Genomic DNA, 25397 nt, shown 5'->3' on the forward strand with positions numbered 1-25397 from the left:
TCTTTGTATGATTCAGGCCTACAGGAACAGTATGGATTTTGTGAATTTTAATTCCTCAGACACCCCTTCAAGTTCTCTGTGGCTGAGCACAAGGAATTTTAGGGAGCTGAAGCTATTCAGAGAACCAGAAAACATGTATTAACAAATTAAGGAAAGATACTATTGAACAATAATGCTGTCGGAGTAGAGACCACAATCTGCTTCACAAAAAACTGCAGGTTTTAAGAATTTAAGAATTAAGAGCTGTAGATACAGGTTTCTCACTTCATTGCATCACCAGATTAGGAACACTTTCTTTCTTCCCTTTTTTGTGTTTTGTCTATATTCTACTTTTTTTTCTGAGAAAGTTATTGCCTTTACCATTCCCCAACACCAATTTAAAATAAATACAAACAACAAAGGCAAGCCAATATAGCAAAAGCTGCTTAACCACAGCCTCCACAACAAAAAATGAAGTAGACATTGCCAGTGAAAACAGTGATTGAAGAATTGTCTAGCAAGCACCTCAGGGATCTGAACAAGGCTATGTAGATATTACTAGCAGCAAGGGAAAAAAAAAAAAGCCAATGAATAAGCATCTTACAGCTTTTATAAGCAACTTCAACTTTTATTTTTGCAGAGAAAACAGTACTCAATTATTCATATTAACCTCCTGTTGTACTAAGTTTCTCAACAGTTTGATAACTGTTAGGGTCTTTTATTTAATAGGTTTAGATTACTTTTTTTTTTTTTTTTTTTTTTTGTTCTCAGCAAGCCTACAGAGGACTGGCTTACGTCAGGAAAGGTATTGGATACTTGTGTGTGTACAGGCCTTTTAAATTCATATAGCAAAGGAGGGAAGGGACCCCAAGCACCTCTTCTGGTGAGATCAGAAGACTGCTACTCTGGGAAATGGATCCTATCGCTGCTTACCACAGAGGATCTATGAAGTCACTTAAAGCAAACTTTTGACAAGTGACCAAACAGCCCAAGTTCCTTATTTTTGGAGTTCCCAAACTGAGAAATAAGAGGTGATTTGCAGAAGTAACAAGTACCAAGAACTGCAGCTGAGAACGACTGAAGCTTTGAACATATCAAGAGATATATAAAACTAAACACACTAAGAAGTCTACATCCAAATGTTGGGAAGCAATGCACTCCAAGCTGGAAGAGAGCTGATGACATTGCTTTGGTCTGCCTTTGTTTTGGCTATTTTTAAGTGACCACTGCACAGTTTCAAATTAAAAAGATACTGAGGTAAACTCATCAATAATTGCAAAGCATTTTGTCTCCCAGGTAACAACACTAAAGATTCCTACAGCATTTAAATAAGGCCTAAAGCCACACAGGGAATACAGAGGATAAAATAAGGTATTTAATAAAAATATGTAATGTGTTCTTGATTTTTTCCTGAGAGGAATACAGATAATATTGCACTTTTTAGAATCAAACCCAGTTGCTGTGCAATAATGAGTATTTATACTCTTCTCTTGAGATACTCGAAAATTATTTTTCATCTGTTTAGACATAACTGAATGAAGGATCAATACAGCCTTTTTTTTTTTTTTTTAATCTCCACTTATATTTAGGGACCAAACCTCTTCAGCTTTGACGTATCTTTTGTGTACCCATTTCTCACTGATGGCAGAACTTGACCTCTACTAAGAGTGTATTGCTGTGTATCACCCAGCTGAAGGACACTATCCTGATCTGTCAAGTAAACAGTGCGGCTTCTCCCCTGTTAATACAGGGCTGCCGATTACAACCATTGAGGTTAGGTACAGCCAAAAAAATCCACAGATATTGGTTCTGGTCCAAAGCAGGAAATCTTTTACAAATTAATTAGAAGGGGACACTATTGGAAAGTTATCTATTTAATACCTTCTTTAGTTTGGCCTATCTCCTCAAAATTTAAACATTTTATTGAGCCTCAAACAAATCCTGTATCTAATGTGAGTGAGGGAAGAGTTATTCTTGGATTAACAATATTTTCCAATATTCAGAGGAACAGAACACTTAACAGCAAACACCAATGAAATACTTAAACCAGAGCAACAACTCTTGAGTTATTCAAAACATCCTCATGCAGTTTACAGGGCAAGTCTCTGATAAGATGCCAGTGCAAGATTCTGGGCAGCGTTCCAAGGAAAAATAGAAATCAGCTGACTTCATGTTAATCGTGTGAATGAAACACCATATTCATCTTAGAGGAGGTTCTATTTATTGAGAAAGAATGAGAGAGATTTCTCAGTTATTCATACCAAGCCTATGGCATTGATAGTGGTGTGTGGTAGAAAGGCCATTATTTGTTCTGGGAAAGGATTGCCTGTAAGGTAACAGCAAGCGCACAGCAGCAAATAATACAGTTTTGACCTATTTTGTGCTATATGTTTCAGTCAGCAATTAAAAGAAATCTTAACATATTTCATAAATGGTCAAAGTTTTCCTGTGTACAAACCTGAAAACTAAACCACAATTCATAAATTCCATGTAACGATCTTTAAATTTTGTGCTGTTGAAGCAGTATTTGAGGACTTACATCACCTTTATGGCTTTGCTAATCTTTCCAATGTTCAAATAATTTGTAGTGAAATCAGAACATTGAAAAAAAGTTGAAAATGGCACAGTTTGTTCTGTGAAACCCTAGAAAACACTGGAAACTTCTAACAAGATTTTGCTTGGATGCATTTATTTTAAACAAGGAAGAATGCTTTTCTAGTAATCCCCAAATTAAGAAATTCCTGGTTTGACCAATGTTTCCTCTAGTGACCAAGGATTCTTTATAGCTCTTAATTTGTTTTAAAAGAAAATAACCCATACAATAACTTGAATAATCACACATCAGTATTTGACATAGCTTTTTAGAGAATGTTAATAAAACACTTGCATGGCATAGTGATAATCTTCTGTGGGATTATCTAATAGAGGTCCTTAGAAAAACAGATAATCCCTGCCGTGAATCAGTGGGGACAAGCACTGGAAGGAGGGACAAAAAAATAAAAGAAACATTCATCTGTTTTAAAAATAAAAAACTAAACACAGGTTCTGTTTCTTTTAGTCATATCCTTTCATCTCTAATAAAATCAGTCAGCAGCACCAGAGTATTAAGTCAGATACCTGTTATGACAGGCTAATTCTCACCTCTCCCATAGAAACAAGTACTGTTTTATTTGTTAATGAACGTAACATACAGTTATTTTCTAGTGCTTTTGAACAAAAATGCAACGGCTCAAACAATACAGCAACACTAGAGAATTACTAAATTCAAACCATCAGACTTCCTGTCAGAACTGTCCTGAGAGGTGAAAGAAGGGCTGATACAGTAGCTGTGATGAATAGTCTGGCAGTCTAGCAGGTGCAAGATGTCCCTCCACTGCTTAATGCTTCTGTCAGTGCAGTTCCGGGAGCTGCTTCTGAGTCAGAAGCTGGTTCTATTTGAGTTATTGTAAATATGTTGCTCATAAGCAGAAGTGCATGTTGATACAGTAAATGAAGTAGAGGTCAGCTTCAGGTATACATGTAATTATTTAATTACTGTATCTCATTACAGTTCTCAGAGTTTATATCTCCTTCGGGAGTGAAAGACTACTTAAATATTTTAATATTGTAGGTTATTGTGAGCCACCCCATCCAATTCAGTTTTTTAGTGCAAGTCTGCTGTACTTACATTACACATTCCAAAGTGATTCCAAAGTGAGGCCGCACCTTGAGTGCTGTGTTTAGTTTTGGGCCCCTGACTACAAGAAGGACACTGAGTTGCTGGAGTGTGTCCAAAGAAGAGCAACGAAGCTGGTGAGGGGTCTGGAGCACAAGTCTTACGAGGAGCAGCTGAGGGAACTGGCGTTGTTTAGTCTGAAGAGGAGGCTGAGGGGAGACCTCATTGCTCTCTACAACTACTTGAAAGGGGGCTGTGGTGAGGTGGGTGTTGGTCTCTTCTCCCAAGTAACTAGGGATTGAGGCAATGGCCTCAAGTTGCGCCAGGGGAAGTTTAGACTACATATTAGGAAAATTTTCTTTATTGAGAGAGTGGTCAAGCATTGGAACAGGCTGCCCAGGGAGGTGGTGGAGTCACCATCACTGGAAGTGTTCAAAAAACATGTGGACGTGGCACTTCAGGATATGGTTTAGTGGGCTTAGTGGTGTTGGGTTGATGGTTGGACTTGATCTTAAAGGTCTTTTCCAATCTCAATGATTCTGTGATGTTTTAACACCATCAAGGCCAAAATATAACTACCACCATATTAACATTACTAGTCATAAAATATACCTTTCCCCGCTACAATTATAAATCCTACTAAGAACAGCTCTACCAGTTTTTCTGATGCATTAGGTACTGTCTTGCCCTACTAATGGGTCTTGCACAAAGCTACCTTCCAATTAATATTCTTGAAATGTTCACCTTGGTAACTTCTACACTTAAAACACATACATTCTGGTTTAGTTAGAGGTTTTAGAAAAGACTAAGAAGTGATTATTTTGCAGGCTTATTTAATGCTAGTAAGATCTACAAAATGACTGGTTTATCAGATCTTCCTTGATCCTCCACTTCATTTCCCCCCATTATTGTGAATGCCCTTGGATCTCTTGTTTCCCTTACCTATATGCTGAAGCTCAGTTTTCTCATTTCACTCTCCTTCCTTAACTCTGCTGCATAATCCATCTGCAATTTAAGTGAAAGCAGGAGAAATCTTTAACTAAAGGGCTGAGTTATGTACATTGCACTAGTAGTACCTCCTCAGTATTACAGTCATCCGGGACTACCCCCCCAAGCCGTGTCGCAGTTGGGGCACAGGGCCCACTGTGAGGCATGTGACAGCATATGGGCTTTGGCCCAGCACCGACACAGCAACAAAACTGTTGGTATCAGCTGAGTCCTCAAACGAGACGTCCAGGTGCGTATCATATTCATACATGTACGTTCACCTTTCCACTACTCTCTCCTTCAGGGGTTTATCTTCAGTGCAAGACCTAAGAAGCCCTGTCCAGGTTGGTGAGCAAGCAGCCATCACCAGTGGAGCAGACACCTTCAAGCGCCGAACAAAGGGCAGAACTGGGCTCTGGCTCCACCGAGGCCTCTGGCACAGCCCACAGACATGGCCACCCAGGCCTTGCAACGGCAATCGCTGAGAGCCTAAATGTGATGGGGAAGAGGATGGCAGCTAAAGGCACCTCAGCGACACAGACGCAAAAGAGAAGGCAGCTCTCCCCGCCAGGCCCAGCACTAGCACCAGTTTAACTGGGGTCGTCCAAGGCCCTGCCAAGCCCCGAGCACGTCCCGGGCGAGGCCCAGCCAGCCGCGGCCCCTGGCTGAGGGGAGTCCCGCTCTTCGGTCCCCCCGCGAGGGTGCCCCCCGGCAGGGCAGGGCCGGGCCGGGCCGGGCCGGCACGGCCGCGGGCGCACCCCGGGCAGGCGGCAGCCCGGACCCTTTTCCCTGAAACACCTCCCGGGCCCTGGCAACCGCCGCGTCTGGCAAGCGGGCCGCAGGGCCGGGCGGGGCGGCTGAGGCGGAGGATGAAGCAGGTAGAGGCGCCGGCGGGCGGTGCGGGGCTGGGGGCGGCGGCGCGGCTCCCCTTGTCCCTCCCCGCTGACGGGCTCCCCGCCGCAGGCGCTGGTGGACGACACCGAGGATGTGTCCCTCGACTTCGGGAGCGAGGAGGAGCTGGCGCTGCGGAAAGCAAAGATCAGGTAACGGCGCGGGGAGCGGAGCAGGCCCGGGCCCGGCGCAGAGGCCTCAGCCTCCGGCGGCCGCCTGAGGTAACCGGGCCTGGGCGGCCCTTGCTTCTCCCGCTGGACTGACACACTGAAATACGAGAAACTCCATTTAAACACTTAATTCCCTGTTTTTACAGGGAGGGTGGTCAAGCGTTGGACCAGGCTGCCCGGGGCAGCTGAGAGCCTCCGCCCCGGAGATGCTGAGTGCTGGGCAGCCAGCTCCAGCTGCCTGGGCTGGAGCAGGTGAGGCCCGCGGCCCCGCCAGCCGCACCACTGCTGCCAGCCCGGCCACTCGGCAGGCTCAGTGTCATCCAGCCTTTGGAAACAGAAATTTCACATACCCAAAGCCAATATATCACGAAAAGCCCCCCCAACCAAACAGTATTTTTGTTAGAGCTGGAGAAGTGGTGAGAGCTCGCATCTTCAGCAAAACAAACTGTTCAGCAGAGTACTCTGGCATGGCATGGCACACCTGGCTGGAGAGAAACAGCAAGTTGATTGCAATAAAACTGTCATGTTTCCTGCCATGGGATGTGATGTTATGTGAATGTAGTATACCTTATCCTTGTAGCTGTTACCTTAGAAAACCCAACCCGTTGATCCATCTCATCTGTCAGGTTAAGCAATCTACCTTACGTTGCCAGAGGTGTCACTCTGCAGCTCTGTCCACACCAAGCTCCCAGGCAACAGAGCTGTTGTTCCAGCCGTGGCTTTTGAAGACTGTCCAGTCAAAGACTGTCAAGGGAAAAGTATTATGTCAAGAGGGATTATCCATATGTATGCACTTGTCAATAATGTATATAATCAGCTTTGATTTATATTGCTTTCTTCCCTTCCACCTTGCCCCAGTTTAGTCTGGTCCGTTACAAGTTTAATGTTTCTTGTAGGCGTAAACAAACAAAAATAAGAGATTTTAAGCCTAACATGATGTTATCAGAGATATGCAAACAAGCAATCATGTAGCTTTACAGTGCAATTACTCTGTTTTACTAGTGTCTGGTGAAGCATTTCTGTGCTTCCAGTGCATCGGACTTTGCAACTACATGATGTGTCAGGCGTGACATAAGATTAACGTTGCCAGAGTTGCTTTTTTCCTTTGCTTTAGCAGCAGCACACATTTTAAATGAAGGTTTATATTTTGGTGCAGTCGTGGAGAACATAGCCTGAAGGATTAAACTAAACTGGGCAATACAGCTTAGGAGTGTGTCTTGAGCACATGAGCCACAGATTCAGTCTGTGGGACCAGACTGGAGTTAGTATGAAGTGAAACCACCCTGAAATCTTTGTAGGAGGTCCACAGCACCAGTTACTTTAGAGATCTGTTCCTACTGGTTCATGCTACCCAATAATATAGACAGGCAAAGTATCAGTAAACCATACTATTAATTGATCCACTTTATGTAGATACTTACTTCATTAGAGACTGCTCTTCTTTCTTGCCCTCACAGTGACAATACTAAAAGATAATCTCATACTGAAAAATCTTCAGCTATAGAATACAGAAATGAAACTCATTACATTGTTCACACAGAAGTTTGGTTTTATATTTCTGAAGAATCTTGTGCAAACAAGCCTAGAATAGGCTGCAAAATTTTTTTGTCTTATTAGAGGGCATAACAACATTTTCCAATCATTTGTCTTTAGCTTTATCCCAATTTCATATATCTTGAACTTGGTTAGAATTTGCATAAGCTATGAGAAGTTGTGCTTTTGTACTTCTCCAAGGTATATGCAAGCGCTCCTTAAAAGCAAAAGGTATATGGTTAGTGATTTAGTTAGTGGCTACTTTCATAAGAAGGCTAGGAAAAACGTAACTTACACCATCTTTGCAGTTCATTGCAGTATCAGAACATTTGATCTGAACAGTTAGGAGCATATGATCACTTCTTTTTCAAATCAGCCATGTAACACAAGATGATCAAGCCAGAGAACCTGTTTGTTCAAAATTTGCCCAGATACATTTGAAGTACCAGACAGGTATAAAAAGCAGCATGTAAGAGTGCTGCCGTGGCACTTCTGAGCAGGTACTGGGAATGATTCTCCCGTGGTTCAGTGGTATACCTTAGGGCTGGCCTCATTTGACTCCTTAATATGGAATGCAATTGAGCTCATAACAGCTCAGTCTGATCCTGATAGGCATATCTTAGTTTAGCCCACCTCTGGGCTAAATGCTGTATCACCCAAAAACCCCTTTCTTAGCCAAGAAAGGGAGATCAGGGAAAGGAAGGAAACTCATGGGTTGAAATAGATTGAAATAGAAAGATTTAGTAAAACAATAAAACTAATATTAATACTAAAGCAATATAAAGTACACAGAGTTATACTCAGCCCATAAAGTGGCTGTGAGCTGCGCAATCCCAGCAGTGAACGCTGGTTGGTGAACATTGTGCACAGCACAGCTCCAGCGCAGGGAGAGCCAGCCTCAGGAGCAGAGCAACAGGTGAGACCCTCCAGGGATGGCAGCCATTGAGAGAGAGCACGCCGTTCCCAGCAGACTCCCCAGTTTATGGTGAGCTGACGTCTATGGTATGGAATACTGCTGCTAGTCAGCTGCCTTGGCCTCTGCTCCTCCTAGCTTTAGCGCCTGGCTATCTCAAGACTACTAGAGGGCTTGATCACTCTGGAAACCCATATACCATGGCTGGCCATGAACTAAAACGAAGTGTCTTATCAACTTTGCTCTCACAGTAACGCATGCTGCGGTCGTCTTAGAAATGCAGCTTTTGTGAGCAGAAAACTGATTTTATGATTCTATCCCAGCAAAACCAGGACAAGGCACCATGCTTGCAAACTGAATGGAGGTTATTTTAACAAGATCAGTGGTAATCATTTAGCCTCAAGGCTTCAGTTCTACACTATATGGATGTTTAGATGCAACGGGATAACTAAAAGTCCAAGCAAGTGGGTTGCTATGCTTTCAGGAGCAAAAGTATGCCAAACAGAGCTAGTGCAGCGTTTTAGTTACCTTTATCCTTTGTTGGATTTGAATTTAAAACAAAAAAACCAAAAAAAACCAAAAAAAAAGAAGTCATCATGTTTTAAAGCCTATACTGTCTTCCATTACTACGAGAAATCAGGTTAGTTTATACAATGAGTTGTGATTTGTGATGATCTTAGTGCCATCATAGTTCTGGAAATTAGCTTTTAAAAAAGTTTAAGTACAACTGAATTCAATATAAATACATTCACTTAAAATAAGCTGTAAAGTCTTTTTGTTTCAAAAAGGATGCAGATGGTTTAGCTTCAGGTTTTAAAAGACAATTTTAGCTATCGGATTATCTCCTTATTAAAAATTCTGTTAATATATGATAGGAGCTATAATTTTCATCTGGTGCCTGTGAATCAAGAAGACACATTTGTTCTGTTAAGTGAGGAAGTTAACAGTTTATTTACTGGATTCTGTTAGTTTCAGGATTTTTTTTTTTAAAGCATAAATAGGTGGACATTTTCTGAGATTGAGGGAGTTGTCCAAAGAATGAGGTGCAAGTTTTGATATATCTCCATATTCCTTCCCTAGGACAAGAACCTGGAAGTCTGTGTCTTTGGCTTGGCTAGCCATATCCTTGTGAGAGGACTGATATTCCGTAGTCTCAATAATGAAATGTTTAGCACTGTAATAAACATGAGCCTCTTGCTCATGTACAGTTTTTTTAGTAAACACCCTTCGAAGTTTGATATTGGAACAGATTCAGCATCCAAACAGTAATTAATCATCTGACTTCCAAAATGAAACACTACTTCTCCAAAGTCACTTTCACTTTTGAAGCACTGATACGGTTATAAAAGCTCAGTCCACCCTGATACGTCTTACGGTTGTGATCTACAAACAGGTTGTATTGACACCAGATACCACTTAGGTAATGAACTCTTACATCTTCTTGAACAAGATCAAGCCTTGAAGTAGCAAGACAGTACCTGGTTTTGACAGTTCATGATATTCCTTCCTCACCACCCCCCCATCTGCTTATGTCAGATAAAGCTCCTTTCGCTTAAAAGATCACATGCTAGGTTTTTTAGACGGAAGAGGTTTTTTGGAAAGTTTGAGGTTATCATGCGTTTGATCAGGAGTAAATATGAACTACAGCTGTGCATCATTCTTGCTTCTCCAGTCATGCATGTGTAGTACTACAAGCACAATATTGCCATTATAGAATAGATAATTACTAGAACAGTTAAACAGCTATAGAATAATAGTATTACAATAAGGATATAAATAGAATTTAAATATAACATCATAATTGTATTTAATATATAATTTAAATCTAATTATAATTTAAGTATAATAAACATTATAATTGTGTATTATTTATAATTTTATAATACACAATAATAGAATAACAAATTTGAATAGTTAATTATGACTTAAGCCATACTGTTGTTAATTGTTTACAGAGGTAGAGAAGCTTACTGAGACAATTGCTGACTTAAAAATCTTACTCAGAAAACAAGTTTTATTTACTTGGCTTCAAGGGAAGAAGTTACGTAAATGCAACAGCGTCACTTTAAACTAATTAACATAAACACAATTGTACATAGTAAGTTTCCGTACTTGCATATTACCCTGAAAATTGTACTGTGCTCATTGTAGCATTCTCCAAACCCCGTGTCTGTCTCACTGTACAGGCCAATATCCCATGCCATATAGTTACTTCTTCCACTGAAATTCCCTTTTATTTTGTTACAGACAAAATTTTGTTTGACGAGCAAAGCACAAACATCTAGTGAAATTAACAAACATTCATTCATAAGAACTATTAGATTCCCAAATCATACTCCCTCTCTAAAAGGAAGTGTTCGCTTTCAGACATTACATATGAAGGTTCATTTTGTCTTATACCCAACAGCTGTATTTTTTAATTTTGATTTTTTTCAGTTTCAGAGTTCCTGTTCTTGTTTTCAAAACAGTTCTGAAAGGCGTAAGATCTGTCTCAATTCTTTTATGACTTGCAATACTGATTTATTTCATGAAACAATAAGGATTTTAGGGTACAGTGCTGAACACAGCCACTAAATTCCTTCATGCAGTACCAAAGAAACTGGTGAAAGGCTCTAGATTTTGTTCTGTCTTTGAGAAAGCTTTGACATGAACACCACATTCCATTGTTTACCTTAGGTTAAATGTTGGCAATTGGAAATACTATTGCTTTGGTAATGAAGATATACATCAACATATGAAATAATAGCAGCTACAAACCAAAACACCATTATAGACTAGAAATAGTTGTACTACATTGTTAGCAAGTACTGTAACATTCCTTCTTGTCTCATAACTTCCTAAGTGCTCTGTGGTGTTTCTTTTTTCCTAGGCACCCACTGGCCACCTTTTTCCACCTCTTTTTCCGAGTGAGTGCTATTATTACCTACTTGTTCTGTGACTGGTTCAGCAACAGCTTTGTTGCCTGTTTTGTCACTATTCTCCTCCTTCTATCCTTTGACTTTTGGTCAGTTAAGGTAAGATGACCCTGAACAGTAATTACCTTTGAAAGTATTTTGTGTGCCAGTAAATAAAAGAAAAAAGGAACTATGTATACTGACAAAAGTGACAAAAACATAGTGATCTGTTGATTTATTAAATGTCTAGCCCAATTTAATTACAACATTTAGATATCTTAGTTACTGTTACTTTTTATCACCATGTTCTCTATGGCTGATGGGAGCCAAATGTGAGAAAATTGCCTTGCCATAGGTAGGTTTGTTTGTATGCTTCCCCCCTTAAAAAAAGAAAGAAGGTAATACTGGCTTTCAGGAATGGATGCCAAAGGATGTCCAAAGCTGCAGTACTGTGCCCAGCCCCAGCATGCAGGAGCTGCACCAGACTCCCCGGAGCCCAGCTATGGCACTGGTGCCCTAATCACACGCAGGCAGGGGAGTCGGGACAGTCCAGAATCACAGCATGCAGAACAAAGCTTTTGTTTTGTAGAAGTGAAGCATTGATGCATCTCCAGTATACTGAAAACTTCTAGTATTCAGCCGGGTGCAGAAATATTTTCTTAATTTGTTTGCTTGGTTCCATGTAGCTTACTTGGTTATACTTAGTCTTCCATTTTTTTCAGTGTGTTTTTGTTTGCAGTTCTCCTCTCTTACTGAAGAAATATGTTTATCAGGGGCTTCTCCAACTAACTGACTTAGAAAAAAAAATACATCCTATAACGTATCCATCAATGTTATTGTGCTAATTATCATATTAGAAGGGGAGAAACAGGCCTCTCAATTTGTGGTAACTCATCCATCCTTAATGACTGTTGTGCTTAAGCTGGAACAGCTTTTAGAACTAACTTTTGTATTTGATATTTTCAGATATATGATTTTTCAGACATGTTTGTCTTTTTTTTTAATGCTAGTCTGACAAGTCAATTACGTAACTGATTAATGCAAATAATTGTTTCTGTCACTAGAACGTGACAGGAAGACTCTTGGTTGGTTTGCGTTGGTGGAACCAGATTGATGAAGATGGAAAAAGCCACTGGGTGTTTGAAGCAAAAAGAGTGAGTATGTTAATAGAAGTAGGCAGAGGACAAACAGAATCCATAGGAAAGCTTGTAAAGCAGATACTAAGTCAAATAAAGTAACAAATAGAGCACCTTAGTAAGTTACTTTTTATCCAGCTTCTATAGAAGAAAATGTAAGTATTCCCTTGCAAGCACACCAGATGTGCTTGCAGGATTCATTCATGCTGGAAAAAACTGGTCTTGCAACATTGTGATCACATGCATCAGCAGAATAGACACTTATAGCACCGTACTATCGGTATGAAACCTTGCTGCTAGTTCTAGCTTATCTTCTAGTGAGAACACCTTGCAATAAACACAGCTTCCCATAGTTAATCCCAACGCAGAATCCTCTTCAGGAAAGATCTATGTTGAAAGCAATGCTGAATAGTTCCAATTCTGTACTTTAAAAAGAATGTTTTGTTCATGCTCATGGAATATGGTGGGGAACAGAATCCGGATCACAGAGCAGTCTGATACTGCTAGTGCTCGCTGAAACGCCCTGAGCAAAAAAGCTAACAGTGGCACTTGGCATCGCTGCCCGAGTCAAGACTGCAGGTTTTTGCTTTCACTTGCTGACATTCCCTCCCTAGCCCCATTCAGGCTACACCACTTCAAGCGCTACCCAAGCTACTTCGCAGCAAATCCAGCTGTGCACACAGCGGGGGCACTGCGCCAAGCCTGCAGTACTCCCGCTGCACGGGCCTGCAGCGCCCCCTGCGGTCAGGATGCGGCCCAGCAGGAGCGCAGCCGGCGGAGGGCAGCTGTGCGCCATTAAGAGGCTAACAGACGTCAACCGTCTTCCTGTAGTCCAAGTGAAAGCTAAAGAGAGAATATAGGCAAAGAAACTAGACGATCTTCAGAGCTTCTTAGCTCTGTTGAGACAGTAAGTAAGAGCTTCCTTAGCACTTAAAAGCAATGGCATCCATAAAATGACCTCCTGACTTCAGAATTACTGTAAAATGAGCAAGCCTAGTTTACTTATCACAGTTTGTTAATTCTAGCCTCAGAGTACAAAGCTGACTATCTTTATGGGCTAAAGCTTTCAAAAAATTCTGGCAAATGGTAGCTTGATTAATGTGAAAATCAGTACCACAAGAAGGAATGTATAATTAGAGTGAATTGTATTTTTGTCATGGCAAGGTCCTGGAATATATGCGATTCCCTTACTTTCCAGAGTCAGGCATTCCCTACCTCCTTTGCCAGTAATCTGGCAACTTTTTAAGATCTCTTCCTTTATGGGTAAATTTGCTTAGAAATATTCCAAGTCACTCACCAACAATAAGCAGCTGATGCCTGGTGTGCTGCTGATGCAACAACAGAGGTTCACCCTTGAAATCCTATCTTCTGCTGAGGTTTGCTGGTAGAAAGTAACACTTACATTCCAAACATCATAACTCCCCTCTCCTTTATTTGGGATGACTGCAGCCTTTTGTAATCTTGCTCATCAAGTTAATTAGGTCTTTTAGGTGCAGTGCTCTCAGGTGTATTGGCTTTGTTTCTCCTGAATAGTTAGTGGGTAATTTGTCAGTAATTTGGGATACAGGTGATTAAACCATTTTGTTGACTCAGAAGATCTGTCTTTTTCTGTAACTATGAAAGTGTAGAACATTATTCTCTGGACCTCTGCAACATCACTGGTTTAGAGGGTACCTGAAAAAATGAAAGACACCTTGTAATTATTGCATCTTGCAGGGTTGTCTTAGGCAAGATAGAGTATCTTCACCGTATTTACAAGTTGGATGCCATTGTCTGCCTTATGATGGATGAGACTTATTTTTATGGAGAATTCAAAATACTGAAAAGGAACTAAAAGCTTTTTCAGTTTTCAGAGTGGGAGAGCCCACAGGGGTATTTTTCCACTTGTGAAGCTTCCATTTCAGAAGCTAGCACTAGTGGTGGTTTGGAGTGAGATTTTGAATTCTGGTCTCCTAGGAAAGATCAGAACCTTCTGAACAATTCTCTTTCTTTAGTTTCGCTTACATGTTGGGAATTAACAGCGAGCCTTTCAGTGTAGAGAGAGACCCATGAGTTGTGCTGGCCTGAAGAAGTCTGCAACCAGGGCTTTCTGCAGCCTGCTTTGGGTTTTTTTGCTCTCCCTGAAGACACAAGTAGAGCACTGTGAATAACGATGCCTCTTTCAGAGAGATACTAGCAGTTGCTATAGTGTCCAACACTACAACTACAGGAGAGGCATTTTTGAAGCCACAGTTCTTAATTTATGGAATATCATAAGAAAAACTGAAGTATTCATTTACATAATAGAAAACTAAGCCTCACGCCAGATTTAAATTAAGCTAAGACACTGCATGTTTTTAGGAAAATGTATGAAAATGGGTGCTGTTATGAGAATTCCACTGTCTGAACTGGAACCAACTGATAAATCCTATGGGGGATCTTTAAAGTTTGCTTCTTAGCACTTGCAACAGCTCACTGCAATTTCCGCATTAGACACTATAGCTTTGCCGATACTGGACTGTTTTTTTCCCCCATGCTTTTGTGAACAGGGCACATGTCATGAATCTACACTACAGACAACAAAGTACTCACACTAAAGTTCTGCTTGCAGCTCTCTCTTCTGTTTCACACTTCTCTAAGGCCTCAGTAAAGTTTGAATCTAATTTTAAAGTTAAGTTAGTATTTCTGACATTTAAAAGCAATTGTCAGTGCAACAGAACTTTGACTTTAAAATAATACTAATCTGTAGTGTTAGTGGGAATTATCATTGACAAAAGGAATTATCTCATTTAAATGTGAACAGAGACTAGAACATTTTGAAAAGAAAATACTGTCATGTACGGTAGGGCAGCTAAAGACTTCTTTTGTTCAGTCTTCCTTCTATGCATATAGTAAGTGAAATTTAGGTAAAGAAGTGATTTTGTGCATTCTTCCTCCTCTGCTCATTTGTTATTTATTGTGGATTTTGTCTTTGTGGCTAGTAGTTTCGATAACTTTCCTTCTAGGTGCCTACAATAGCTGCCTCAACTGAAGCTGAAGCCCGAATCTTTTGGCTTGGTCTCATTATCTGTCCAGTTATTTGGACAGTGTTTTTCTTTAGCACCTTGTTCTCCTTGAAGCTGAAATGGCTGGTAAGTCTCGGGGTACTGAAAGACCTATGGCTGACAGACAGTGTTAGTAGAGGGAAAACCCAGATCTGTTAGTTTTGCAACAGCCTGAACTAAATCTTCCAACAGGACAAAAATTCCACTAACAGCTTTAGCAAATCAGAGGAATTTTCTGCAGTCAAGCCCTGCACTCCGGAACAGATTAGTAATTTTTAGCACCACTTCCACTAGGTTATCAGCTGTCAAATCCTTCATCTAACTTGAGAACTTGAAGTGGTTGGCAAAATTATATACTCCTTTTTAACTGTAGCAACTTCCTTTTCCCCAACTTATTTCAGTCAAAGGAAACTAAGAGGAGAGGACAAAAACCAAACTAGCGATGCAGGTTTTCAGGCTTTCACATCTCCTTGGGACTTAAATGTTACTTGCTCTTAAAAGTGAGAAATTTAGATCTCTGGTACCATTCCCTTTTGAAAGAACCAGTATCATAGCACTTAAAACCTTGATAAAATGAGCTATAAGTATGTATTTTATAACTGCTCTACTTATAAGCCATCTACTCTAGAAAAAAAAAGAAAAACATTACACATTTTTCTAAATACAAGGGGAAATTTACCTCATATATTGAATTATGTTAAGATACTTTTGTCTATGAAATCTTCATGTTTTCCCCTGTAAACGTTGAGTACTTGGATAATTACCATAGAATTAATTTAGTCAAGTTTCTAGGCGTGCTAAGTACAATTTCCTAATTCAGTTTGAAAAGATAAAAAGCATCTTGGACATGTGCAGCCACATATCCAGTAGCAGCCAAGATTACATCTTATTAAACAAAACAGGAAATTCAGCTATGGATATGAATCAATTGCAAATCATTAACTGCTTTCTAGTGCCCCAAGCAGCATAGCTACAGAAGCACTAGTTAAAATTAAACCAGCAGCCTTTCTGCACGGCTCCACATTTATCTTTGAAAACCAGAGATTGTTTGCTAAACTAAGAGCTGGCTGGAGAAGGAACCCTAACTAGCACTGGATGTGGGTTGCTCAGGTGCTTGTTAAAGGCAAGTTACCCAAGTGAAAATACAATAGCTTCCAAGAAACTGTTTCTGAGGCTAAGAAAAACTTTTTTGTAAATTATTTCATTAGTCAGTCAGATGGGTTGGGCCTGCTGCTAAGCCTGTAGTACCACAAAAGGATCTAATTATTTTCACTGCCTGTTAATGCTAGATACTGATTCAGATCTGTCAATACTCTTTGTAAACTAGCAAGTTACAGGATGTTATTTATATATAAGGCATTTGTCAGCTAAACAAGCCTTCAGGTTTGCTATGTATCTGGATGTGAAACTTTTAGATGCAAATCAGGCTTCAAAAAAGGGAAACGATTATGGAATCGGTTGAGTTGGTCTTTTTTTGAATAACTGCTTTTAGGAAAGTAATGAAGTCTTTCAAGAAACAGAAAAAATTTACATCAGTGTTTTGATAAAGAGAGAGGCATTTTGTAGGAAGGAACTACCGTGCTTAAGTTTGACATGATTGGATTTCTCTGAAGGTCATTTATTATTGGAAGGAATATGCCCCTCATAGCACATGTGTATCTGAGTAGTATGTATACATATATACACACATGTATGTATATATTCTACACATACAGTCTGGATATAGCAGTGTATTTGTCCCAGCTGAACTTTTGTTCATCCACAGGCTCTTGTGATAGCGGGGATCTCCCTTCAGGCTGCTAATTTATATGGCTACATCCACTGCAAATTAGGGGGACAAAAAGGTGTCAGCAGAGCAACTCCAAGGTTCTTTGTCACAGCAGATGTTCCCAAGAGTAAGTACCAAGCTGGCCTGTCAGCTGCAGCCCATCACGTATCGCATACTGACCTGCCTCACACTGTTGGCTTTGGTTCTTCCCAAGTCTTAACGCCTGGAAGGGCCATCTTGGTTCTCCAATAAGCCTCTCATGCAGAACTTGCTCAGAGGGGCCGTGCCCCAGGTCCCTTGGCTCTGTGTTCGGAAGCCTGCTGAAGCTTCACAACTGGGTGGCTACCAAGCCCCGTGAAGAATGTCCTCCAAGTTAAATCCTCAGAGGGATGCCTTCTGAGGCATTAGAATGCCTCTGCCTAGGCACAGCTGGGAGAGCCACCTTCAACCCTCAGGCTTCCACCAGGCTCTTCCCTGCTTTTTATGAAAGATTCCTACATACTGGGTTATGCTGACACCCACGCCGCCTGTGTTCCTTCTACAGGACAGACAAGGAGAATTTCAGAAGACCGTACTGAAGAACACGGGAAGACAGGCACTAGATAATCAAATAAGGAAGAACTAAAAGGATGAGCAGTAAAATTCTCATTTATGAAAGCTGTTCTTCATACAAAAGTATTTAAGTAAAGCTCTTCTAGAATTATACCTGCATGAAATAGTAAGGATTTTTTTGTCATTTAGGTCCTGAAAGGTTTAGAGCCTTTGTTACCTACTTAAAAGTTTCATCAAAAAGCAGTTTGTATAGGCATAAAAACAATGCTTACAGTTTATACAGAGGACACTTCTTTAAGAAAAAAACCACAAACTGTCAACTAACCTGAAACTGTTGGATTATCTTAATGATTAAGAATTAGAATGTAATCGAAAGACAATGCTTGTTTGTTTATAATTTTGGAACAACAATAAACAAAATCAAACTGCCTTTCCCTCTTGTACACAATACCAATTTCTCAAAGCTTTGATCCCTCAAGAAGAAGAGGAATTGCAGTCAAAGGGCCTCTTAGGTATTAAAGATAGTGAAGGTTTATTTTTTAGTGCTCAGGCCTGGGGTTGAAGAAATAACAACAGTCATGTAGCAGAGTCACGCAGTGCTTATACATAACTGGCTGCTTCACACAAGTAGTTAAAATATGTTAACCTTACTCTGATAGCTGTAATAAATACTGTACTTGTACTATAATTAACTTGCCTAAACTCTAGTAGGTTTTTATTTTTAGAATTGGCATCAGTTTTAAAGGAGACAGTACTACCCTGAATGTCACTTTAAATATAGATCTTCTCTACTGAAAGGGAAGCTACTTAAATGCCGTTATTCAGTAAGAGAGAGAGAGAGTGGGCATTATAATTCCTCCTAGTGCAGAAGGCAGGACAAAGCCTACTACATGCGCATAGCGTAGACATCAGATACAATGCCCCTGTGTCAGCAAAGCATATTTTATATTCAACTTTCTAAATAGAATCTTTTATATACATGTCTTCAAACGCCAACCTCATGTTCAGGTTATTAGCAGTATGACACTGGATGTACACTGCACCTACGTAACACAGATGAAGACTCTGTTTTATAGATTTCTAGCAAGCTTTGAGACCACCTGTGAACTGCAAGAATCTTGAACTATGGAAAAAACCTAAGGCGAGAACATTTATATTAAGAATTTATTTGCAATATACAAAAAGAATACATTCCTTCTATTAAATCAAGGCATAAGTTACTTTTCTATAATTAAACATGAACTACATCTTCTTTCCATTCACAGATTAGATAACCTTTTCTTCTTGAAAATGGTGTTGATCACAGTATTCCTGAATTCCTGCAAAGACAGAGGAAATATAATATAAATACTATTTCAGTTGCACACCAGGAGTGTGTTACCATTAGTTATTGCTGCCATCACTCTGTCCCCTGTTGGTACAAATATCACAAGTTGGGCCTTTATCACAGTGAAAATGGCTTTAAGAATTTCCCATCTTTTTGTATTTTTGAACTGCACATCACCAGCTCTTTAGGTGGTTTTTAATTACTATAGGAAGTGGTGGCAATAATTAGCCAGCTGTATCATACTCAGCTATGGTGAGCATAACAGGCCTGCTTGTGAATCTCAGAACTTCTCTGTGAGAGCAAGTGCACACACATCTGATCTGCAAAATTCATGATTGAAGCCAAACATGGAAAGCAGTTATTAAATACATTTCATTATCGCTTTAAAAGCATGTCATAACCGATGCCCAGAGGTGGTGAATGTAGTATTTGCACCTGTTAACCTTCATAATTGCTATGCACACCTACTGTCTTTATTATTTGTGGAGGAATAGCATAATTCTGTTCAGCAGCTTTATGTATCGTGGAAGTGCTCAGAACGGAGAGGATTCGTTTGCACAGTGATTGTCAGACTTACTTTGAATGATATTCCTGTAAGATGACGTAGCTGGAGACTCAGGTGCTTCAGACAAGAAAGATTGGCCTTTGTCACAACTTTTTCCTTGAAGGACAGGGAAAAAACAGGAAAGTAAAGCCATGGGAAAAGATGAACTTTTCTTTATTTTACCCTTTATCCCACTGCCAGTTGTACCCTTCCAAACAGCCATTCGCATGTATCCCTTTCCATAAGGAGTCCTTATGTCAGTAATGTAACTAGTGCTACAGCGTACAGTTTTACAAAGCAAACTATTAGCAGAAACCTTCAGTCATTGTTTTGGAAAGTACTGACCTGTTCCTTGATGTCATTAAATCAAGTATTAATCGCTAATAGCTAGCGGGCATGGAATCAAGCCGTATCATTATCCACAACAGAGTTTGGGTAGTGCCAGTAACACTGAAGTTAAAGCACTAGTTTTAATGCTTAACGTCTACAAGGTATTATTCTTCTTGGTGGTTATGACTGTACTCAGTCTGCACTTCCAGGTGATTACAGAGAAAAACATGTTCTACTTCAAATATGATTATACAGCTGAAAAGATGCATAATCTAATCTCAGTCAAGATTAAGTTTCAGGCTAAGGAAACTATTCTAGCACCATCCTCTTTTCACACCACGCTATGGCACAGTTCCAGCAACATTTGATTCAAAAAAATGTTCTATCTAAAAGTGGGTATTTACCTAAGAGACAAAATGTTTAATATTCTAATTTATCAGTGTCCAAGTCAGAGCTTCCCAGTAATAACATAAGTATAGGAGGAAAAACTTTTTTTACATGTAGTGCAATACAGTGATTTTACCTATTTGAGGATCTAAAGGCACTTTACCCAGGAGGGGAACATTTAAGTTTTGGCACATCTTCTCTGCACCTCCAGTAGTCGGGGGAAAGATCTGAGATTCATTCTGGAACAACATGAACGTTAGAGTTAAAATACTGCAATCCTGAGAACAAGGCATTTTTGGAGCAATGTTTTATATACAAACACCATCGAGATAAAAAATGCTGTAAGATACAGACAGCCTTACCTTACACTTTGGGCATATAAAGCCACTCATATTTTCCACCACACCTATGACTGGCAGTTTCACTTTATGGCAGAAGTTGATCTCCTTCCGAACATCCTGAAGTGACACTTCCTGCAAATATTAGGAAACACTACTATTTTGACTGTAATGTTTTGATGCTGAAGCCGTTAAGTTACATCCTTAGAGCTACTTTAAAAAAAGTTCGTAATGAATTATCACTGCTGTCTTTGTATTTCGAAGAATGTAATCCTGTGTTACGTGCTCTAGCAACGACTGTATGAGTAGCAATAAGACAGGTACAACCGTTCTGGCCTACTGAAAGTGGCTGTTTTGAAATCTGACTTGACACCAGTAAAGATTCAGCCATATTTATGTTTTATCTCCTGTATTAATCTCATGTGTTTAGTTCTTTAAATCTAACTTTTTGACATTTTCATTTTACAGAAACACCCTTGGCATTCTCAACAGAGCAGGCAAGGACAATAATCACCAGGCTTACACTTGTAATCTCTTTTCAAATTAAGTTTCAAATAGCTTATCACCCCCTCAGACTTTTTGCATATATGCCTGACCTCATTCAGGTCTCCCGTTCCTTTCTCCTTCCCCCACCACCTATCCGATATGGCCTGCAACATTTCACATGGTGTCAGAGAGCGCACATCTTATCTCTTAAAAACTGAAGTTCTTACTGACTTCTGAACATTAAGCCATTGGTGAGTGAATTACAAATTTGCCATGATGTAAACACTAGTCTCCAAGGAGGAAGTGAAATACTGCACTTCACCACACAGATCATGACAGCTTTTGATTGTGACCCACTCAGATCCCCTACGCCACCAAGGCACCCGTCTAACTCACAAACCAGCCAGCTGTAGGCACCAAACAGAAAAGTCAACTCCCTTCGGTTCTGTACTATCAATTCTCTGCAGTTAAATAGAGACTGTACACCAAAGATTGTTTTTAACTGCCACGATGCTACTATCAACGAAAATGAAGTTCTCATACCTGAGGGGTAGTGATTATAATGGCACCGTCTATGTGCGCTGCACCGAGATACTGCACAATAGATAAGTGTTCATCTGACGTTCCTGGAGGGGTATCTACAATCAGGTAGTCAATTTCACCCCAGTCCACGTCACGAAGAAATTGTTTGATCAACCCTAAAAGAAAGGATAAGAACGTGGAAGAGAAAAAAATATTTCCCTATATCTCAAATTGTAGGGTCTACTTCAAATTTTATGGTCTAGGTGTGCAGATTCTTCTGACTTGTCAACTTAAGTAGAGAAATGCTTATTTTGCCAAGGGTTTAGAAAAAGAAAACCCAATACAGCATTTGATTTTCTAACTTCATCAAATGAGTATGTTCAACTAAAGAAAGTAAGTAACCATTCACTCATTTTTTTCCTATAGCTTACTATATTATGTTTACATTACTAATTAAACAAGCTGATGATACTAAGTGTTTCAAGTACATAAATTGTTGTTGAAAACACTTTATACATACCATTTTTTTTTGGTCCTCTCCAGATGACAGCATCATCAGGACTACTAAGCAAGAACCCCACAGACATGACACCTAAGTTTTCTTCAACATACTAAAAGAGAAGTAGAGAAAATCAGTCAAGCACACAGAAAAGTGAAGAAAGAGAAGCGAACTCTAAAACCAGATTTTATAAAAAAAGCGGGGGGGAGGGGCAGGGGGAGACATTAAGAAAATAAAGGCAGAGAACCTTATGCTTCTTTTTTATAAAAGGCCATTGAAAACGGCACAATGCTCACCAACTACATTCACAGACTGAAAAAAATCTACTTGTAGTAAGATTTACAGTGGTTTATGGAATCACTGGAGTGTAAGGGTAAGAGCAGCTTTCCCTCTCAGCATCAGGCTGTCTTTTTAACAGAGTACACACTGAAGGTGATCTTGAGACAACGAACACTGCTGCAAAACTTGCCCTGTATTTCTAAAGATTAGTGAGGTTTTTCTCAGGTTTAAGATACCTTTTGTCTGTCATTGAAAAGGTGACATACTGTACAGCTGCATGATAGCCAAAAATAACGAAATCAAGTAACGTATTTATTGCCCATAGTATAGTAGGAAAGTCAGTGAACGAGAGATACTTAAAATAGTGAAACAATTTTAGAAATGCAGTATTGTTATGATTAACAAAAGAAATTTAATACTCTGATCCATCTAGCCTATATTCAGATTCTATGGGATCTGGATATTTATGCTGTTAGAAAAAGAATTAAGAGAACTACCCTCTGCTCCTCCCTCCCTCCTTTTTCACTTCAGAAGGCAGTGCCCAACCCAAACAAACCCAATAAACTTTCTGAAACAGTTACACCAGCTCACCACTGGAGACCATCCAGACCCACTCTGATGAACCTGAAAATTGAAGTGATACATAGTTACGTTAGAAACAAATCTGTATTTGTTACATAAAACACCAACCTAAATCAAAACTGGGTAAAAAGATACCTTGCCTATAGGTACAACACTACTTTACTGGAGCAGCGGAGTTAAAGACTGCAGCAGGGCCAGATCTCCATTAATAAGTGAATAATAACTGTTCAACCATTTTGCAAGAAATTTACCCATTACTTTATTTATTTATATAAAATATTCTCGGGCTGATAAAGAGAATCATGTTAACCTTACTAAAGTTTTAAGTGGTTGTGAATACATGGTTGACACATAGCAAAAGTTGTTTTGCAGAACTGGTCATCCTGAAAGCAGATGACTTACAAACTAAATCATGCTGAATTTCTTCCTCTCACCCTCTGTATTTCCCTACCCATTGCCACACACGTTTCCCAATAAGCGGTCCTTTAGCAGCTGTACATCTACAAAGCCTTAAAATGTTTAATGAAAAATTGAGCAGAAACCCTATAAACAACACGTTCGAGCATTCACTCACCTGTTCTCCTTCTAGACCCATCATTTTAGGGATTGATGGCCCGCAGATATCTATGTCCAGCAGCGCAACCTGGAAAACAAACCGCCCCGCCCGCCCCGCTGGAAACATGCCCGCACGGGGCTGCTGCCGGAGCCAGGACCTCCCGCCCGCGGCTCCAGGACACCCCCGGCTCCAACCCGCAGCGAGCGGCCCGCCGCCCCGCCCCGCGCAGCCCACCTGCTTGGCCTCGTCCGCCGCCAGCCCGTGAGCCAGGAGGGCGCTGAAGGTGCTCTTCCCCACGCCGCCCTTGCCGGAGAGCACCAGGACGGTGTGTTTCACCGAGCGCAGCCGCTCCCGCAGCTCCGCCGCCTCCGCTGCGGGGGGGGCCGACACGGCCGCCGTCAGCCGCCGCCCGGCCCCGCCCCCGCCAGCCCCGCTCCCCCGCGCCTCAGGGCCTCACTCACCCGGGTCCGGGGCGGCGGCGCCGGCAGCGCAGAGCTTCTGGTTGGGGCATCCCTGGCAGGCGGCGGCCCTGCCCGCCTGGGCGCTGCTGGTCCCTGGGCAGTCTGCAACGGACAACGAGAGCTACAGCGCCATTGCCGGCAGCTGCGGTGCGGCCCGGCCCGGCCCGCCCGCGCCGCGCCCCTCACCCGCCGGCTGCGGCCCGCCCGTCGGCTCAGCCATGGCCCCCCGCTGCGCGCCACTTCCGCCGGGCGCGAAAGGAGGCGGGGCGAGGAGAGGGCGCCGCGTGCCGCGCGCGCATGCGCCGGCGGGACCGGCTGCCGCCAGGGGGCGCACACGCACACGTAGGCCCAGCGCAGGCGCCCGGCGAAGGCGCTGCGCGAGAGGCGGCGGGGAGAGCGGCGCGCGCTGGGAGCCGCAGCGGGAGCTCCGCGCTGGAGCCGCGCGGGGCAGCGGCACGTGACCGGCGGGCGGCGAAACCATTTCAGCACCGAAATCTCGGCCTTAATGACGATCTCTGCAAGTCCTACGAGCCAACCCCCGCGGGTCTCCTGCCTGTCAGCCGGGTCAGCCACTGGAAGGAGACGCGCTCCGCCAGTCGAGCCGGCTCCCTTCATAGCCCGGGGCTGTGCAGCTGCCCAGGAGGCGCCGCAGCCCCGCGCGCTCACTGGTGTGGTTCCCAAGTTTCACACCGAGGAGATTATGCACCGTTTCAGCAAAATCGTGCCGTTGCTTTACTTCATTGCAATTGTCAAGCTACTAATTTCTGTACCTTCCTGTAGACAATTTCTGTTGCTTTAATGGGTCTATTCATTTGGAAGACGACCTTAACTTGGCCCGTCAACTTCTGAGCAGATAGCCACTGTATTTGGCACGTAAAATTAATGAAATCAATTAATAATAAATTAATTTTTGCAACCAAGAGAGTGTGCAGCAGCCGGTGATGTAACCTGGACCTTATTACTGGCCACCTTATCCCATCACTGCTCCCTTTCTGTCTCTCACACGGCTGCTCCCAAGCGTGGCCTTGTCCTCTCTTCCGTTCAGAACATCACAGCCGAAGAACCGAGCTACAGGCTGCAAACAGCGGCGGCTGCTCCTTGCACTGCTCGCCTCCCCAGCGCAAACGGACGGTACGCCTGGCTAAAAGCTGTGGGCATGAACTGCAATTCTAAAGCCGAGTCACCTAAAGAGACCAACTGAGAAGCCCCAGCAGGGGATATCTCACCAACATTCAGCAAAAGACAATCCCTGCCTCCAAATGCTTCCAATCTACATAGAAGTGAGCACTAAATCGCAGGACCACATTTATTCTTACGAGGAGGAAAATGTTTTTCCAAGATCTTTGACAATCTTTTCAATTCCCCTTCATTTCCTCATTACGTACGTATAAAATTCTCGCAATACTGTTAGGATTAAAACAGCGCAGACTCCCAACCATTGCAGATGCAGCAACAGCCATCTGAACAGCTGCTACACGAGGAAAACTCAGCTGTTCAGAAAAAGGCATTAAATAGTGTAACCACTTTGCTTTGGCAAAATGCAAATACATTCATGTCCTTTAAGGAAGTTTGCAGTTTTTCTCGT

The 25397-nt window shown here is 41.6% G+C and overlaps 2 protein-coding genes across 2 annotated transcripts; one reads left to right on the plus strand and one right to left on the minus strand.

The window, feature by feature from the left end:
* Nucleotides 1–5184: 5184 nt before the first annotated feature.
* On the plus strand, nt 5185–17555 carry TVP23A (trans-golgi network vesicle protein 23 homolog A; the record flags this gene model as incomplete). The annotated part of the gene is given in 7 exon segments (XM_082006590.1): nt 5185–5544; nt 5546–5664; nt 10998–11142; nt 12087–12176; nt 15143–15268; nt 16947–17076; nt 17494–17555. Coding segments are annotated over 7 exon segments (726 nt in total). The 5' UTR covers nt 5185–5490.
* A 1145-nt stretch (nt 17556–18700) lies between these two features.
* On the minus strand, nt 18701–24293 carry NUBP1 (NUBP iron-sulfur cluster assembly factor 1, cytosolic; the record flags this gene model as incomplete). The annotated part of the gene is given in 13 exon segments (XM_082006781.1): nt 18701–18820; nt 19406–19489; nt 20226–20328; nt 20452–20562; nt 21457–21611; nt 21956–22046; nt 22805–22837; nt 23370–23438; nt 23586–23722; nt 23813–23914; nt 23999–24038; nt 24041–24070; nt 24072–24293. Coding segments are annotated over 13 exon segments (1230 nt in total). The 3' UTR covers nt 18701–18767.
* Nucleotides 24294–25397: the final 1104 nt, after the last annotated feature.

This window comes from Phaethon aethereus, assembly GCF_964289735.1.
Source record: "Phaethon aethereus genome assembly, chromosome: 15".
Taxonomy (NCBI): domain Eukaryota; kingdom Metazoa; phylum Chordata; class Aves; order Phaethontiformes; family Phaethontidae; genus Phaethon; species Phaethon aethereus.